Below are 18,269 nucleotides of genomic sequence, written 5' to 3' on the forward strand. Positions count from 1 at the left end.
CTGAGGAGAGATGGCCGTGATCCCAGGCCACAGCACTGGGCATTCAGCAGCCCCAAGCCTGGCGGGGACCACTGCCCTTCCAAGAGCAGGTGGCTTGGCACTGAGTCAGGGCTGGAAACACCAGATCCAGGCCACCTTTGTCTGAGGACTGGGAGGGAGGGGGAGAAGGTCTCAGGCCCCTTTTTCTCCTAAATTAAGTTCAAAGGTGCATCACATTTGCCCTGCCCTCCTGGCTTAAGGGCAGGTACAGAGAGCACAGGGTCAGGGGTAAGTCCACTCCAGAAAGCCCATGGAATGCACGTGAGAGGGGTAGGGCCTAAGGATATCCAAGTCTCTCTCCCAGCTCGGAGTCCTGGCCTCGGCCACTGAGGGACGCTTGTGCTCCTCCCAGATGCCTGGCCTCCCTAAGGTGACATAGGGGAAATGGAAACACAGTGGAGAGAAGAAACTGGGAAACACACACCAGCTGCAGGCAACAGGCAAGATACCTGGAAGCAGGAGGGGCACATGGTGATGGAGGCGTCGGGCAGGAGGGAGCGGAAGTACTGCCACTTCAGGGGTGGAGGCCAGCGCTTGATGAGGACGTCCCGCCGGCTCATGGAGCGCAGCACCGAGCGGTTCACCACCACGGGCACGAACTCCGAGCCGCCTTGCTGTAGGGCAGGCAGGGAGAGGGACACCAGGGCCCTCAGTCAGCCACGGGGACACATTTACGTGGGTCACGATCCCACAGAGGACCCCAGACACTTCCCCTCCCGGGTCCCTCAGTAGAACCCGGCCAGGCCATCTCTGTGACGGGGAGCCCGGCCCCTCCTTTTCCCGGTGGCCCTGACCGGGAGTGTGCACAGGAAAGGGACCCGAGACCGCCCTCCCGACAGGCCTCGTGGGCCTCAACAGCCCGTCACTCAGAGGGGCACCCTCACCTCGAAGCTCAGCTTTGCTGTGAAGGGGTCATCGTCTCCCATGGAATCCATGGTCTCGTCCAGCCTCAGAGTCTGGGAATCTGGGGGGGCTCGTCAAGGACGGGACCTGAGGCAGGGGGAGAGGCCCCACCCTCCACCCGATGCATTGAGACTCACGGGAGCTCCCTCCAGGCTCGGGTCTGGGCCGCGGCTTTCCAGACCGAGGGACAGAGGGAACGTGACTGGGGAGGAGATGCCTGGTCACAGAAGGCTGGGGCCACGCCCAGAGCACAGGTGGGGAAGGAGGTGGCAAGGGGCTCTGATGGGCCTCCACTGCTCCCCAGACCAGGCACGGCTCACAGACGCCGGCGAGGAGCACCGTGTGAGCAGAGGTCTGTGGGCCTGCTGGTGTAGGAGAAACGACAGGCCCGGCTGGGACCCATGGCCAGCACACCGCAGCTCCTGGACAAACACTCCGCTGCTCTCGGGTAGTCTGCAGGCACTTGAGGTGGCCTCGCAGATCCTGTTTCACAGAGAAAGGGTGACAGCACCTGCGGATCCCAAGGCCAGCTGGGCTGGGCTGAAGGGGCCCAGGGCGCCGCCCCCTCTGCCAGGCTGGCTGGGGCTCTGACGAGGAAGGCCCCCCAGGGGGAGGGAGGCTGCTGGTGCCGAGTTAGGTGCGGGACATGGCCCCACGCAGCAGCCACAACCCAGCCTAAGCATTTGGCGTGTGTGTGTGCAGGGGGCTGGCGTGCGTGTGGACACGGTTCCTGTTTCCCTTCTCCAGCAAACAACTGAAGCCTGGGTTCTCCTCAATTCTGCTCCTCCAAACGTGGTCCACAGACCAGTGGCATCGGCATGGCCCGAAAACTTTTAGAAACACCAGCTCCCAGCCCACCCAGCCGCCGCGTGCTAACAAGGCCCCTGGTGTGCACGCCCCCACTTGACTGGGACCGTGAACTCTGTCCTGACCCAGGGATACCTGGCGTGCGGCCCATGGCCCGAGCTGTTCCAGTGAGGGCGTGCCCTGGGGTTTATGCGGACACGCTGGGAGGAATGCTGGGGGCCCAGGGCTGACGGGAGGCAGGGTGGGCACTGCTGGTGGGGACGGGCGGGTGCTGCCTAAGAATGGAGCCATCAGAGGACAGCAGGCCCCAGAGGACCAGTGACAGGCCCCCGCCAGCACCGAGCACACACCCACGTTCGGCTGCTCCACACGCTTCTGTGTGCTTGGCCCATCCGAGTTGTGCTTCTGTCCCTTGTACATAAAAGTGACCTGACCAGAAGAGCTGGGCCCCAGTACAGGGCTCCTACGCCGTGCTGGCCGCTCATCAGTCCCACACGGCCAGAAGCAGGAGAGCGCCTTTCAGGAGCCAGGGGTGGATGGGAGGCCCTCCTGGGTGAAGGCCAAGGCAGCCTCTCCACTTCCACGTGCCACTTCAGGCCTGTGGGCACGTGCTGTCCCCTCCTGCACCTCTGCACCCTGGCCAGCTCCCTGCCCATTTCTGGTCCCATGCCTGCTGTTACGTGGGCCTCTCCATCACAGAGAGTGGCGGCCCTACCTCTGCCTCGCCTGGCCCGGCCACCCCCAAGGCCCCCCTGCCTCCTGCTGTGCGCCCAGGCCAGCGCTCAGCTGAAACACACAGGGTCCAGCCAGCACCCAGGATACTGTTGCTCGCGATCTCTTGCCATTTGTTCTCATGCTTGTGTCTTGGCGCCTCCAGGTCAATAAGGGAGACGGCTTCTTCATCAGTGATCCCCTCCTCCAGGTAGAATTCAACCAGGTGCAGCACCTCTGTAGGCACAGGCAAGAGGGGTGCTGGGGCTGGGATGCTCTCACCAGGCAGCATGAGGGCCCCAGAGCTCCTTCCCCGCCCAGCGCAGGCCTCTCTGAAAGCTGGCAGGTGCAGCAGGGCCGCCGGCCGCACGTCTGGGGGAAGCAGGCACGTGTGCCTGGACAGGTCCCGCTAGTGGCTGGATGGACTCCTCTCCGAGGGAAGAGGGGAGGCCTCTGCCCAGCTGCTGGGGAGGGGCGGCTGATCTTCGTCAGCATGGAGGGGGCCACGACTTGAGAGCCGCGTCAGCCTCCCAGACAAGCGCCTCTCTTTCTGGGCACGTTCGTCAGGCAGAGCTGCACACCGGGTTCTGAGGGATGGGTGCTTCAGGTCTGGGTCCCGCCTCTGGGAATCCTGATTAACTCTGTGCTTCAGGCGGGGTGGCTGTCTCACGGTCCCCAATTTCCAAGTGAGGACACAGGCGCCCCAGCTACACGCAGCACTCACCATAGGAAGAGGCAGAGAAGACGAAGGGCTGGCGGCAGTTGATGCAAACGTTGCCCAGGTTGTTTAGCAGCGGGTTGTTGGTGGAGCAGCGGTAGCACAAGGGCACCAGCTCCTACAAGACACCAGCACCACAACTGCCCGAGGGCCCAACGGGGTGAAGCACAGCCCCATCTCCTCTCCTGCACTCTGGCTTCGGCTTCCTGGGGTCTGGCGGCCAAGAGGAAAGGCCACCTGGCTGGGCGGGGAGGGGGCCCTGGAGGGGGCACAGCACACAGGCTCTGCGTTGTGGCCGAGCGGAATAAGAGCCCACAGAGACCTGTCACCTGGGGGCCACTGCCCCGGACACCTCCTTCCCAGGCAGGGCTCGGCAGCACGGTTCTCCTGGCAGGAATGACAAAAACCACAGCCACCGTTTCCAGGCGGTCCCCAGGCTCCAGGGACCGCACTACGCACATTACCCACGCTGGCTCACTCCTCCTCACGGCCTCCTGTGGGAAGGCGATTATGCACATCCCTATTTGATGGAGGTGAAAACTGAGGCTCAGGAAGACTGAGACATAGCTAGGAAATAGGGGAGCTGGGGTTAGAACCTAGATCCGTCTGATGCCAAGTCTCTGCTCTGAGCTTAAAAGCGGGGACCGTGAAAGAGACAGTGGAGGAAGGGTGGCTAGGGCACAGACGGGGCTGCAGACACTTGGGGCAGATTTGCTGGTGAGTGACAACCTGGCTCCAGAGGGGGTGGGCTTGGGCAGGGCCTCCGAGGATGAGGTGAAGGCAGGGCCGCCTGGGCACTGGGGTGCAGCAGACCTGGAGCCTCAGGAGGGCTGGGAAGCAAGGGAGGGCAGGGCCGTAGGGCTCAGGGGGGCTGAGGGCCGCAGGAAACAGACGAGGCAGAGAAGGAAGAGTGGAAAGAGGTGGCCAGTCAGGGCTTTAGGCAGAGGAGGGGGCGCAGAGCCCCAGGAGCACAGCACCCATCTCTGAAATGAACCCAGGTCGGGCAAGGAGTCACCAGGAGAAGCCTCCTGCCCGAGGGGGCCGTGCCCTCACCTCGCTGTCGTGGAAGGGCTTGGAGCGGATGGTCAGGCTGCCCAGCTCGATGGACTTCTGGAACCTGGCAGGGATCTGCAGGCCCTGCAGCTTGTCGTAGGCGTGCCGGGCCAGCTTGTAGGCGCCCAGGGCTTTGCTTTGTTTGGCCAGAGTGAAGAGCGTGTTCCTGCCAATGATGAGGTTAAGGACAACAGAGGCCACTCCAGGCCTGAGAGCTGGCACTGCCCACCTTTGGAGCGAGCCCCGTGCTGGACGCAGCTTGCGCTGGCGCCAGGAGAGCACGGGAAGCAGCCCAAGGACTGCCCCGCTCATCTGTGCGATGTAAGTATACTCCTCGGACATCAAGGCCCAGAGAGTCTTCCAGAGATAGAAACAGTGCAGCTTCTATTCATATTTTAACCTCGCTTAGGTCTCTTGGGCCTGCTGATGGCTCATCTTGTACCCTGACTGGGCCAAAATGGCTCTCCCTGCCTCGCCCAGTCTGCCAGCCAGGCCCCAGGATGCCTGGCACCAAGCGCCCCTGCTCCAGCCCCCCGTGGTGCAGAACACTCCGCTGCCTGCACGTCACCAAGGCCACTGCGCGCGCCGAGCCCAGCCTCCCTTGCCCCAGAGCCCTCCTTGGAGCTGCTAGCCTGAGGCTGACAAGCCTTTGTGCTCCGATCTCAGGCCGGGCCTGCCCTTCCTCCCCACCCCCTGCCTGGGAACGCCCTTCCTCACTTCTCCCTGACAAGCCTCAGCTAAACGAGGCCCGAGTCCCAAGCCTCCTCCCCACTCTCCTTCCCCAATGCTCCTGCTCCGCACACCCCGTGTGGCCCCTTCCACCCCAGCAGTCACGTGGAGGCGAGTTTCCTTGTCTGTCTCTACCGTGCCTCCTCAGAGTCAGGGGCTGTGTCAGGAGCTGTTTCCACGTCCCCAGCGGACAGCAAGGGTGAAGCTCAGGGCAGGGGTTCAGTCAAACCCTGCTGACGTGAACAGAACCTGCAGCAAAGGCTGGGTGCAGGAGTCGAGGCCGCATGATCACGGACAGCTTCCCCTGAAATGTAAATGATGCACCTGAAACCCTTTAGAGAAGCTAGTTCTCACCTCTGAGCCCTCTCCTGGGAGGGATTTTACTCACGGAAAGAAGGCAGGGTTGGGTGGGGCTGGGAAGGGGCCAAAAGAAAAGTGAGGTTTAGAAGAAGACAGGGACTGGGACTCCCCTGGTGGCACAGTGGTTAAGAATCCACCTGCCAATGCAGGGTTCATGGGTTCGATCCCTGCTCCAGGAAGATCCCACAGGCCGCAGAGCAACTAAGCCTGTGCGCCACAACTACTAAGCCTGTGCTCTAGAGCCCACGCGCCACAGCTGCTGAAGCCCGCACACCTAGAGCCTGTGCTCCGCAACAAGAGAAGCCACCGCAATAAGAAGCCCGCGCACAGCAATGAAGAGTAGCCCCCCGCTCTCTACAACTACAGGAAGCCCGCGCATAGCAATGAAGATTCAACGCAGCCAATAAACAAATGAATAAATTTATAAAAGAAAAAAAGAAAAAAAAGAAGAGGACAGGGACTGAGGAGTTTTGTCACTTTCAGGACCTTCAGGATGTGCGATCATTTGCTGGTAGTTTCTGGCCGCACAGGCCCTCAGGCCCCTCCTCTGCTCATGACCCCTCTGTGGCCTTCACGGCCACAGAAGGAGAGAAGGAGAGGCCGGCTCACAGGGAAGCCCTCAGGCCGCTGCCCCTCCAGCCTGACTCCGGCGCAGGGGGCCTTCAGCTCCTCCCTTCCCCCACCTCACTTCCCTCCAGGCCCTTCTGTACACTGGGTGCTCCCCTGGAACATCTACTCATGTCTTCCCTGGTCACCGCAGCCTACAGGATGGATGTCACCTCCTCTAGGCAGCCTTCCCCGACCTTGGCCCTGGCCTTAGCTGCATTCCACCCTTGGACACAGCACATGTCCCACTGAGCCAGGCCCTGACACTTCTCCCCCATTTGATGGCAGTCTGTCGCCTACTGCTTGGCCCAGCACCAGGGATGCAGCAGGTGCTCCATTCCCCTAGGCTGAACGAACACCCCCCCCCCCCCCACCTCCCAGGGAAGTGCCCGAGATTCCAAGCCCAAAGGTCTGGCACTTCCTACATTTCAGTCACACCCTCCTCTGTGGGTTCCGGGAGGGTCTGGGCAGTGTGCTGGCCGGAGACCCACTGCTGGGCCCAGCCCAGAGAGCCCTGAAAACTAACCTGCCCTCAGCCTCTCAGGCTGAGCCTCTCCTCCAGCCGAACAGCAGCGGCAGGGCGAGCTCTCCGCCCTCCCCAAGGGCTGCTGGAGAGAGGGAAGCTTCTGCCAGCAAAGTGCTCTGGAAGAACTTCTCGGGCCATTAGACAAGAGGGGTGAGACGGAGAGTGGGGTGAGAGAAAGGATACACTTTAGAGATGCCCAGGGGGGTGTCCTTGGTCAGGCTGTGCAGCAGAAATCTGGAGATGTTGAAGAGCGTTTCGGGAAGGTGGAAACTAAACGGCTCCTCCTGCCACGAGGAAAGCAAATAGGACTGAATCTCTCAACCGAGCCAGGGCTGGGCCGGGCGAAGCAGACACCAGTGACTCTGAGGACTGCAACTGAAGAGTGGACCCACCCAGTGGGCAGCTACTGTGTGCTGGGTGCCTGCAGCCACTGCCTCATGTGGTCCTCAGTCCAACCCTGTGGGGGAAGTGTCTTCATCCTCACTGCACTGACGAGAAAACCGAGGCCCCTAGAGATGATCCACCCAAGTCATCAGCTGGAAAGGAGTGGAGCTGGGATTCAAACTGGGTCTGATTCCAAAGCCCAAGAATGTCTTTCTCCCAAGCGCGCTGCCTCTGGGGTTGGTAATGACCCCATTTCCCTGAGCTCAAGTTGCCTCCGATTAGCTCTAAAAGAGGAGACCTTTATGCAGCTTAAGACATGACCTCCATATAAGCACGTCTTTAAAGGGAGGCAGTTAACCCTTTGTAGCATGAAATCGCAGGCCTCTTCTTTCTCTGCTGTCTGGCAGCAGCCTGACTGTGCGACGCCCACAGACATGCCCCGCACTGAGGCTCCCAGCTGCATCCCTCTGCCCCCAGCGCCCGGCACAGACCCTGACAGACAGACGCCCAACACACACGAGTTGAATGAGCAGGTCTTGTGCACCTAGAGGCTGCCAGAAGTTCAACACAGTAAAGCATAGGGAATTTTCTAATCGCAGGGGTCTATAAAAGGTTAAGAAAGCCCTGTTTTGAAGGAACCTGGCACACTGCTTTACATGACAAGATGAAAGCAGGCCAGCTACCCCTCCCCGTGAGCACTTAATGGGAATAAACTGACATTTCCTGAAGGGTCTTGCTAGGCCACACTCATCACTGAGCCACCGGGACTTAGGCCCTAATTGGTCTCAGTTTGTGAGGATTCACTTTACACAACTTCTTTGGTCCAGAGCCCAGCATTCTCTCTTTAGTTCTCACTTAAATTTCTGTAGCCTCTGTTAGTTCCAAGAACCCAAGAAAACCTGACACTGTGTCCCTTTCTGGGTGAGAGCCAGGAAGAAGCCTGCCTCTGGTTATAGTGCACTAGGTGTGGAAGCTAAGAAATGTCCCAGAAAGAGGAGAGTGGGGGGTTCCTCAGGATTCGCACCTCTGCTCTGAGAAAGATGCCATCATTTTAGGAAAGGTCTGATGCTTCCCCTTCCAGCATGCTCCGAAGCAGAGCTGCTCTGCTGGGCCCTGAGGCCAAACCCTAAAATACAACCCACTCCGGGCCTTTGCTCATGCTGTGACCTCTGCCAGGAATGCCCTTCCTTCTCCTCCTCTACACTTGCCCATTCTTACTTATCTCCCACCTCCTGGCTCGGGGGCCACCTCTTCCAGGAAGTCTTCTCAGTCCTCTGAGCGTCTCCTTTGAGGGAACTGTACTGCAACTGCTTGCTACTAGACTATGAGCCCCTGGGGGCAGGGACATGTCTCCGTCACCACTGTGCCCCGAGGCCTCAGCACAGGGTCTGTTACACGGCGGGCATTTGTTGAAGGAAGGAATGGCCCAGGGCACAAGGGTGATGAAGAGCAGGGAGAGATGAGGCTGGGTCCCAAAGTGGCTCAGGCAAACTGAGACCGGGCCGGGCCCTGACTTCAAGCCTAAGTTGAATTTGGGGTCTTTAATTTGGGCGGCTTCTTTCCTGCTAAGAATCTGATAGAGAAAGGGGGCCCCAAAAAGACTACAGGGAAGATGAGGTCCCTGGAGACCACTGGGCCTGGTGTGGGTAAGAGGTGAGATGCATGGCTGACGGCCCAGGCAGGGAACCTCCCTCCCCACAAGAGTCATTCTTGCCAGACTTTCCCCAGAGGCAGAGAATGTGTCAGGAGCTCAGAACAAACGAGGGGAGCGAGTGGAAGGCAGGCATTTGAGACACCTAAGAATGGCGACTGCTCAGCCTATGGGGAGGAGGCCGACGGAAAACTGGTTTGAGGCCTCTGCACGGGGCAGTGCGAAGAGCTGACACTCGTCCAGGGTCACTCTTCCAGTGTTTCCCAGTATTAACTCACTGAATCCTCACAACAACCCCATCAAGTAGGTACTATTACCCTCAACTTACAGAGAAGGAAGCCGAAGCACAGAGGAAAGTAAACAACTTGCCCAAGGTCACACAGCGGAGCTGGGGCATGAGGCCAGCGCTCTGCCTTCTCTAAATTAGTGCGGTAGAAGGCTAAGAGCACAGGCTTGAAGTCAGCCTGTCTGGGTTCAAGTCCTGGCTCTACTACTTACTACCTGTGGGCTCTCTCTGTCTGGTGCCTCAGTTTCTTCATCTGTAAAATGGGGATGACAGTACTTACCTCACAGCATGGTTGAAAGGCTGACACAATAAAGCCCTCAGCACATTGCCTGGTATGTAGCAAGTGCTCAATAAAGGTTGTCTATTGGTAGTACTCTATGGCTTATCAGCACAGGACAAGCTCACACTGCTGAGTGGTTGCGGGTATATGAAATAGGAAAGCTGATGGCCATCTGTCACCTGTTCCCCACTGTCAAGAGGCAGATTTAAAATGGCTTAATCAACAGGATCTGGGGTCTATGAATATCAAGCCAACCTCTTCTTTATAAAGAAGGAAACTGAGGGTCAGAGAGGGGAAGTAAATTGCTCAAGGTCACACAGCAAGTCAGTGGCAGGGCCAGGGAGAGACCTCGGGCCTTTGGCTAGAGCTGGACCCTCACCCATGTAGAAGAGAGGGCCCCATGGAACGTCCCCCGCTGATCATTTAGAGAGACGGCGCTTTGAGTGGCTAATCCAGAGTCTGCCTGAGTCATCCAGACCTGAAGCAGGCAACCAGCTCCGGCTTGCTAATTCTGTGCCCACATGCTGTGCCTCAAATTAACCTTCCTTGGTTAATCAAGGAAAATCAAAGTTCCAAACTGTCTCCCAGGAGAAGACCAGGCTTTCTTGGCAGGTCATCACACCCTGTGGGTTTACTCTGCATCCAGAGGTCTGCTGCTCTGTAAGATGTGCCCGGGGCCTCCAGCTCAGCAGGCAGTACCTCTGCCAGGGCCCGTCTCCCGGCCACCTTACCGTGTACCGCTGAATGGCATGGTAGCCGTGGTACAGCTCGGCCAAGTGCTGGAAGTGGTGGAACTTGCCAAGCATCACGTCCTTCTGGGCAGGGTCTGTGGGGCACAGTAGGAGGAGAGCAGGGCAAGAGGGAGAGGGCGTGTCAGACCATGCTGGTTCTCCCCCGACACCAGCCTGAGCCAGGGAGATGGCAAAGGCACTCTGCACAGGAGCTGCGCTATCCCGACACAGCTAACGTCTCCGACGGGCACAGCACACCCAGGACATCTCTCAGAGTCATTCCCTGGGGGAGGGCCAGCTGCAGTGAGAGGGTGATCACTGCCATCCAGACAAGCCAGAGCCACCTGGCAGGGAGGGCGGGCAGATGTCAAGTTCATTCCTGCTCACCTCATGCCTCTTCCCTCTGTGTCCTTCCTTATCATACCACAAACCACTGGCCAGAACAGAAAATGCCAGCAAACACCAGGGCTCGACAGTTTTCAAACCACAGCCATGGTTCTGGGAGGCTCACCGCAGCCTTATGAGGGAAGCAGAGTGGGATCACCCCCATGCCACAGATGGGGGCACAGTGCTGAGGAAGCATTGTGACTTGTTACAAGTCCCCTAGCTACTCCAATACCAGAGTCTTTCCCACTCCCACAGGCTGGCCTCGGCCCAGTGGAGAGCATCTCCCTGCCCCATCTGCTTCCAGAACTCCCGCGGTGCATCATGGGAAGTCTTGTGAAAGAAAGCGACATGGAAACTACCTTCCTGCCCGGGATGAGTGAGAATCTGGAGTGCGTTATTGTAAAGTGATCTCTTTTTCACCTTTTCATTTAATTCAGTTCTTTTAAACCAGTGCTCAGCTGGGTCCAGCTATGGGCTCCCAGGTAGCAGGGGAGAGATTTGTTCTGAATTAGCAACACAGGGCAGGACCTCTCAACGGTAACCCCAGGACGGCCCTCTTACCATCCTTAAGCTCATGGGCAAGCTGGAAAAAGATGACACACCAGATTATGCTGCTGCAAGACAGGGTTATGGACAATGCACCCAATAAACAAGCCCAGGGCTTTAATTAAAACCTCCCAGCTCTTCCGATGTTTATCTTGGTGCCAGAGCGGGGCTGGGAAAACAAGCAGCCGGCTGATGTTTACTTACCTTGAGCTATATCGAGGCACTGCATGGACAGCATCCAGTAATAATAGGCAGCGTCATTAAATCTGCTCTCGACCACGGCATTGTGTGTGAGCTGCTCCAGCACCCTGACCGCTTCCCCCTGCCGCCCGGCCTTGTGGAACGCTGCAGGGGTACAAAAGCACACCCCGTGCGGGGAGTCAGGCGGAATTCCGCGGGCCTCGCAAGGGGCTGCTGCAGAAGTAGGACACTTGTCGGAGCATCTGCAGCGCTGAGCTGCTGGGATGCGCCTCTCAGGCCGAGGGCTATAAATAACTGGGGCTACATCCTGAAAAAAGTACAGTGAGATATACTCCTTTCTGGCTGGGAAAAGGCAACCCACTTTGGAAAGGCATGATAGACAGAGAAAGCTGAGGGGCCAAACTGCAGGACAAACTGTGAGGATGGAAGCACTGCTCCCTGTCAGTGAGGTTCGGTCCCTGCCCTGTTGCAGGACAAAGCCTAGTGACCCCCCAAGTGACACTGACAGGATCTGGCACTCTAACGGGCTCGGTGCTTTACAGATTCCCTCACTGGATCGTCACAATGGACCTATGAAGACGTTTTTAAATGGGCTCGCAAGGTGGACGTAAAGTGGCACACCCAAGGTCACAGAACCAAGCCCAACTCAAGTGGTTGGTTGGCCTTCAAATGAGTGCTTTTTGATGACGACCTTGGGAAATCTGCTTGGTTCTAGCAACCAAACATTTGTGAAAACAAGCAAAAAATTTCTCATTCTTACATCCACTTAACAGAAATTTCTTGAGTCCCGACTATGCAGCCAGACCCTCGGGATGTGGGAGGCGGCTGGAGAAGCACTTCTAGCTGTGCCACTTGCCCGCGTGTGGGTGCTCAGATGATCCAAATCCTCTGCTTTAAGGAACGAAGAGGCCTGGCCTTCGTTCCAGTCTCATCTCCAATCTCCTGTCTGCGCACCCAGTTACTATGGCGATGGATTCTTGGAAGGGCAGACACAGGCAGATGGATAGGTTGACGTGTTTTGCCCAAACACGCACATACTTCAGCAACTGGGTGCTCTGGAAATGCTGGAGCAGTGGAGAACATGCTGTCCTTCAATGGGGCCTTTCAGCTGAGGAACTCCAACAAGGAGACATTCCGAAAAGTGTCCAGAGGTGGCAACCGTTCCCATAGAGAAGTGCAAATGGGATGCTATGAAACATGACACACCCAACTTCACTTAGAACACTTCCTAGAGAGGCAGCAAACCCTAGTTGGGAGAATCAGGCTCCCCAGTCGGACAGCTCCTGGTCCAATTCTGGCTCTGTCACTCTGCGGCTTTGGGACGTTGCAGGACACAGTCAGCCTCTGCGTCTCTGCGGGGCTGCTGGCGAGACGCAAGGTTACGTGGTTCAGCGCCTAGTCAGCGCCTGACAACGAGGCCATCGCATTTAAAAGTTATTATTACCAGTTAAAGCTCTAGACTTCCTCTCCCTCCTGTGCACAGCTGTTTTACCACTGGGTATGCTGAGGCGCAGAGGACACCCCGTTTCCCTGAGCCAGAAATAGAACCCAAGTTTCTCTTCCTGGTGAGGAAGGTGGCAGGGAGGACTGTGCTGGCCACTCTGTGGGAGTTCTCCCGTCCCGTCGTCCCCAACCCTGTCTCAAATTCCCTCTCTCTTCCACCTCCTTGCTGTGGGACTTCAGACAAATCCCTTTACCTCTTCCAACCTCAGTTTGCTCATCTACATAATGGTACCTACATCACCGTGCTGCTGTGAGGATTAAACGGGAAGATACACTGGAGCTCACGGTGATTTGCCCAGAGAGGAGACAGGACCTGTGGAAGGTCCTGAGGCACGTGAGTGGTGGGCCTGGGTGCATCCCACTCAAAGCCCATGTTGTTCCCACGGTGCCACGGTCTTTCACCACCAAACCCGTCGCACCCGCAGGAGGAAGCTGTCTATCTTGGGGCCCACAGCGGGAGGGCTGGGCAGCCTTCCTGACGCGTATGTCTCGGCAGTGCTTTCTACTGCCCCTTCTACAAGGTGCCAGTCTGTGTGGCCTACCTTTCTGGGCTTCCTCAAAACGATCATTCTCTGCTAGCCACTGAGCGTAGGGCACGTAGATGTCATCCTTGAACTCAGGATGCTTCTCACCCAAAGCGAAGGCCTAGAGGGAGGAGCAAACGCATTCCTAATAAAGCAGCCCCCTCGGCCCCCATGAAAACACGGCGCTTGGCTGCATCCATCAGGGATGTCCTATTTTGCCAGCCTGACAACTCAGAGGGGGAGAGTGCCTCCCCTCACCACCACCTCCAGAAACGCAAAAACAAATCAGCTCTTTGAAAACAAAAGGCAATTAACAGCAATATGCAAGTGACTGGATTCAATAACAACACCGTCTGTTTCTGGACCACAGAAGCGGCACAGAATCGGAAACATTTTATTTTGAGGGTTTGCGTGGGCTCCTGTAGCGCTGCAAACAGATTTCTTTTAATTGCAGGCGACACCTAAGGAAACAGAATTGACATTATCATCATTGCTGCTTATTAGCTGTCAAAGATGACTGTGGATGTGGTGCTGCATGGGACTCAGTGACTGCTTCATCTAAGTCCCAGAACCACCGGTCAGGCCAGGAGAACCGGAAATGAGTCACGGGGCACAGTCTGTGGCAACAGGGAGAAAGTGTGCCTGATGCACCGTCAAGATGCTCTAATTTATGCTGCGTGAGAGAGAAATCTGATAAACGCCTCTTGAGAAGCCATTACTGCCTCTGTCCCTGGCCCCACCTCTTCTCATCAGTGATCTTGTCACCTTACCAAACAGAGCCACTTAGAGGGGAGACAAGAGTCAGACAGCTCTTACCAGCAAAGGTTTTACAACGGCTCTATAGACCAGACCGCAGTGGGTAGGTGGGGTGGGTGAGAACCGTGGCCACAGCTCTGATCCCCTCGAGGATGAATTTTAATCCAGGGCACAGGGAGCCACTGAGCTGGAGGGTGGGCGTCAAGCCACAGAGGGGCAGCACACAGGCTGCTCCACCAGCCCCACCGCAGCCATCTTTCCCACTCGCCTGGCTGGTTCTCTTACCAGCCCTCACAACAGAGGAGTCGGGAGGAGGGCGCAAGGAAGAGGAGGAGGAGCTGGCCTCCGAAATGGCTCTGGCAGCCTGCACCTGGAGAGTATGGGTGGCATTTTCTGCCAAATGCCACCCAGCAGGTTTTAAATGTCACACAGGTGGGCCTCCACATCAGCAATGTGTCAGCCTGTGTTGCTGGTCAGAGGCAGCTCGGACCAACAGCAGGCGGTGGGGGGGCTGTGAAGTTAACTCTCGCATCCTTGGTGTCCATCACAGGGCTGGCACAGGGCCAGCAGGCCATGAAGGTTTTCTGAATGAATGAATGAATGAATGAATGAATGAACGAACGCGCGGACAAACAGAAAGCGGGTGAGAGAGGCCGTCCAGGAGACTCTGGCTCCGTGAATCACAGGTGAGTCTCCTGACTCCAGGCCAAGGTTCACACCCACAAGGAGGGCCACTGCTCCCCATCCAAACCCCCAAATTTCCTGTGTCCTTGGGCTCAGGGAGAGCCCCCTACGCTCACCTCATCCCAGCGCTGGGTCTCCACGTGCAGCTGAACCAAGGACTTCAGGTCACCCATCTTCAGGTAGGTCTCGGCAGCATAGCCAGGGTTATCCAGCTTCTTGAAGTAGTGAGCGCACATCAGCAGGGGCTCCCGCTCGGCCCTGTCCAGCTTCCGGGCAATATCAATGAGCCTGGAGGGGCGAGAGCACAAGAAGGAGATGGACTCCCAGGCAGGGAGCCTAGTGGAAGGAAGCTATGTGGGCATCCGCGTCTTCCTGAGGGCAGGCTTGGTGACGATTCCTGCTGATGTGCCCAGGGCTCAGTATGGTGCCATGGGCCCTGGTGCTCGATGGGAGGTTATTAACTGAGTGACTACTTAATTGAGAAACGCTGCCTGGTAAAGGATACCATCTACTCCACCTCATGTGCCTTTCACAGGAGTTACGAATCTATCCAGCAAGCTCTGGGGATAGAAATCAACATCTACTGATCACCTACAGACATCGAGCTCAGTGCAATGAGCTTTCGCATGTGTGATCTCACTAACTCTTCACTGCCCTAAGGGGTGGTACTGTTATTCCCATTTTACAGATGAGACTAGAGGCTAGGGTGAAAGATGAACCAACCTACCCAACACTCTGCAGCCAGGAAATGGCAGAGCGCCCTTTCTAGCACCATTTGAGGAATTCTCACAAGCAAGTAGAAGCAGACGTAGGAGAAGTCTTCAGGGACAGGACCTCTTCAAGGAAGAGGCATGTATGGTTCTGCTCTGAGCTCTGGAAGGAAGGCCTGTAGGGAATCTTAACTGTGCTTCTCCTCCTGGCCAAGGTGCTGACTGAGCTGAGAGGCCATGGGGATCACTGGTTCATCACATCCCCCCAGTGGTAGCCGGCCCTGCCACGGCTCGTGGGCACATAGGGCTGCATGGAAAGTGCTTGTTCCCTCTGGTCAGGCCGGGGTTTGGAGTGAAACCAGCTCTCCCAGGGGAAAGGGGTTCTACCCAGCTTGCTCTCTGTGAGAAGCTGCTGTAACAGAGCCCTGTCTCAGAGACAGGCGAGCTCAGGGAGGCCTGTCAATCTCTACTTAGAATAATAATGGCAACTAAAAATAACACTTCTTGGCAGAGAAAGGACACATTTTTAGGGAAAGGTGGCACAGGCAACCCCTTAGAACCCAGCTCCCCCCCGCCCCACCCATCAAACCTAATGTCCCTGGAGGAAAAGCACCTTTTACAGCCAGGCCTAGAAAAAGGACAGAACATGCTTAATGTCTCTTTGCTGAACTAGCTAAGTATCCCCAGGGTAACCTGATCTACATCAGCTGCAAACGAAAGTGACATGAAAAATTAGAGGCGTGGGGGCCCTAAAGCTGCCTGGCTCTCCTCTGTACCACCTCACGAAAAGAATTTGGGGGGCAAAATCTGTACCTCTATCTTCAAGAAATGTTATTCTTGGACAAGAAAAGGACAGGGTGGTAGGTCACCCACCCAGGTCCCATTCTGAGGGACCACACCAACCACATGACTTAGTCATCACCCAGCCCCTTGGGTTCCTGGGTCCCGGGCCTCTGCTACCTTTGGACCATAGTGTGGTTTCTAGAACAACCAACCGCTTTCAGGACTCAGACTGAGCCAACCTCAGGAGCTGCTCCCTCACCTCTTCCCCTTTGCCAGCTGTGGCAGCCTGCACATGTGTACACGTGCACACACACACACACGTGAGCACCAAGCCCACTCTCCCTGACAGTGGGAGGAGAAAGGTCTGATGCTGTAGAAGCCTAAGACTGAATCCATCCTCTGTCTGGCAGCTCTACCCCAAGCCTAGCGCTTCTGTTCTCTGCCTTGAGTGAAATCACCAACCACCAGACCCAGAGCTTAGAATCAGCCTCCAGCTCCCCTCTCCCACCTGCCCCTCCCTGGACACTCCCTGCCTTGGGTCCTGTCAGTTGAGCTCTTCCTCCATGTCTTTCTCATTCCCTCAGCCACCACACTGCCCCCTGGTCCACTGCACTGGCCACACACGATCTCCTTTCCTCTAGTTTTCCCTCCATCCTACACCTGCGGCCTGAGTGGGCTTCCAACCCCTGCCAGGGGTCCTCACCACCTTCTGACAAGTCTAAGTGCCTGAGTTTGGCCCCCGAGGCCCTCCTGGTGAGGCAAGCCCGGACACCCCGCCCCACCAGCCCTCTCCTGGACGCTTCATCCGACTGCGGCCGCCTTGTCCTGTTTGTGCTGTTCTTCCACCGGCGTCCTTCCCTTGCTACCAACTCTACCTCTTGAAATTTGTCACAGGCCCTTCACGCAAAGACCACCTCCCAGGAGAAGACGGCCATGGTTCCTCCTGTGAGAATTCACGTCTCCTTCCCTGCAATGCTTAGGACTTCTCTTGCTCTCTTTAGTTCCTACCATCAAACAGGTTATGGGCACTGAGATCAGTTTGTAGCTCTGCTCCACAGCTTCTTGGCTGTCTGGCCTTGTATGATCACTTGGTCCCTGAACCTGAGTTTCCTCATTTGAAGGTGGGCATGGAAACACCAATGCTGAGGGTGTGGAGGAGAACCGAATGCCTGCAAGGTGTTGCAGTGCCAGTGCGTAGGGAGGGCTCAGGGAACGGCCGCCCCAATGCCTGGGTGGTTCCCCCTCACTCCCCACCACCTTTCCCCAGGCCCTGCTGAGCTTCTCAAAGCAATGACTACCTCGTTCAATCTCTGCGTCTCCCAAAAACCAAGTCACCATCACCTTCAGAATAGATACAGAGAAACACTATTTTTTCCCTTGTCAGTCAAAACCAACAGCTGACATGACGCGACATGCTGTCAAATGCCTCTTGGGGCAGGGACTGAAAACCTACGTGTCAACCCAGCCGTGGTCGCCGCTGATCTCTATGGCCTTGCTGTGCTCGCCCGCCGAGACGTACATCTCCACGGCGGCTTTGGGCTCGTTGATATTTCGAGCCCATTCGGCCTGTTTGGTGATTAGCATCTTTGTTTCTTTGGGGTCTCCAGATCCAAGGAAATCCTGAGGAAGCACAACAAACAAAAACACTCCAGATTAGAACTTCCTGCTGCCAGCATTACGTCAGGCTGCCGAAGGCTGCAGCAGGCAGTCAGGATGCAGGCGTGAGCCCGTCCCTGCCAGGCGAACTAGGGGGCAGGCCCAGGTGCCAGGGAGGAGGGCTCACAGGCCGCCCCACAGGTGCTCCTGGGGGTACTAGGTCAGTGTCAAGGACTATGCCCCATGTCAACGTTTCCTGCCCTTCCCAAGAATGGACGTTTGTTCTTCAGCTAAACAACACCTTCCCAACTCTCTGGAGTACTGTACACAAACCGCACAGTGTGGGAGGTTTATGATCAGGGTACTTCGTTTCATATACTCTCTCATATAGAGTTTGATGCATGTGTTATTATTCCAATATAGTGACTTTACACAATTTCAAATACTCAGACCTGAAATCTTTATTCAGAGAGTAAGGATGATACTACACGCCGCAAAGTGAGGCTGAGTATGTGGTCCCCTGAACTTAAACTGACAAGATGGCTTACAGAGTTCTAGGACAGCCCCTCAGCCGCCATCACACTGCAAGTGTGACTGGCATCTGGTTTCTGACTCTGTTCACGTTCTGCTGCCTGAACTCAGGGCCTTGTCCCCTCGGCTTTGCCCCAGCTGTTTGCCTGGGGCCGATCAGGAGCACAAGTGGTTTTGGCTAATTACTTCTCAACTGGATAGCCTCAGACCCGTCCTGAGATCAGGTCTGCAGGGGTGGGGACAGCAGGAGGCCATGGGGGAATC

At 56.8% G+C, this 18,269-nt stretch overlaps 1 protein-coding gene across 5 annotated transcripts in view; it reads right to left on the bottom strand.

Annotated features, from left to right (window-relative positions):
• Positions 1 to 18,269, bottom strand: part of IFT122 (intraflagellar transport 122) — a 67,140-nt gene that overhangs the window by 446 nt on the left and 48,425 nt on the right. For 4 of the 5 annotated variants that reach the window (XM_057705074.1, XM_057705073.1, XM_057705076.1 and 1 more), the window contains 11 exons: positions 17,332 to 17,498; positions 14,502 to 14,673; positions 12,964 to 13,066; positions 10,922 to 11,062; positions 9,785 to 9,879; positions 6,636 to 6,736; positions 4,232 to 4,397; positions 3,185 to 3,296; positions 2,572 to 2,697; positions 924 to 1,003; positions 489 to 653 (listed from right to left, as the gene is read on the bottom strand). In XM_057705074.1, the coding sequence (XP_057561057.1) occupies positions 489 to 653; positions 924 to 1,003; positions 2,572 to 2,697; positions 3,185 to 3,296; positions 4,232 to 4,397; positions 6,636 to 6,736; positions 9,785 to 9,879; positions 10,922 to 11,062; positions 12,964 to 13,066; positions 14,502 to 14,673; positions 17,332 to 17,498 (1,428 nt within the window). Of the gene's footprint in view, positions 1 to 488; positions 654 to 923; positions 1,004 to 2,571; positions 2,698 to 3,184; positions 3,297 to 4,231; positions 4,398 to 4,577; positions 5,265 to 6,452; positions 6,737 to 9,784; positions 9,880 to 10,921; positions 11,063 to 12,963; positions 13,067 to 14,501; positions 14,674 to 17,331; positions 17,499 to 18,269 lie in introns of those variants that run through there. The other variant, XR_009048723.1, reaches the window with a different exon arrangement.

This window comes from Hippopotamus amphibius, chromosome 13 (assembly GCF_030028045.1).
Source record: "Hippopotamus amphibius kiboko isolate mHipAmp2 chromosome 13, mHipAmp2.hap2, whole genome shotgun sequence".
NCBI lineage: Eukaryota > Metazoa > Chordata > Mammalia > Artiodactyla > Hippopotamidae > Hippopotamus > Hippopotamus amphibius.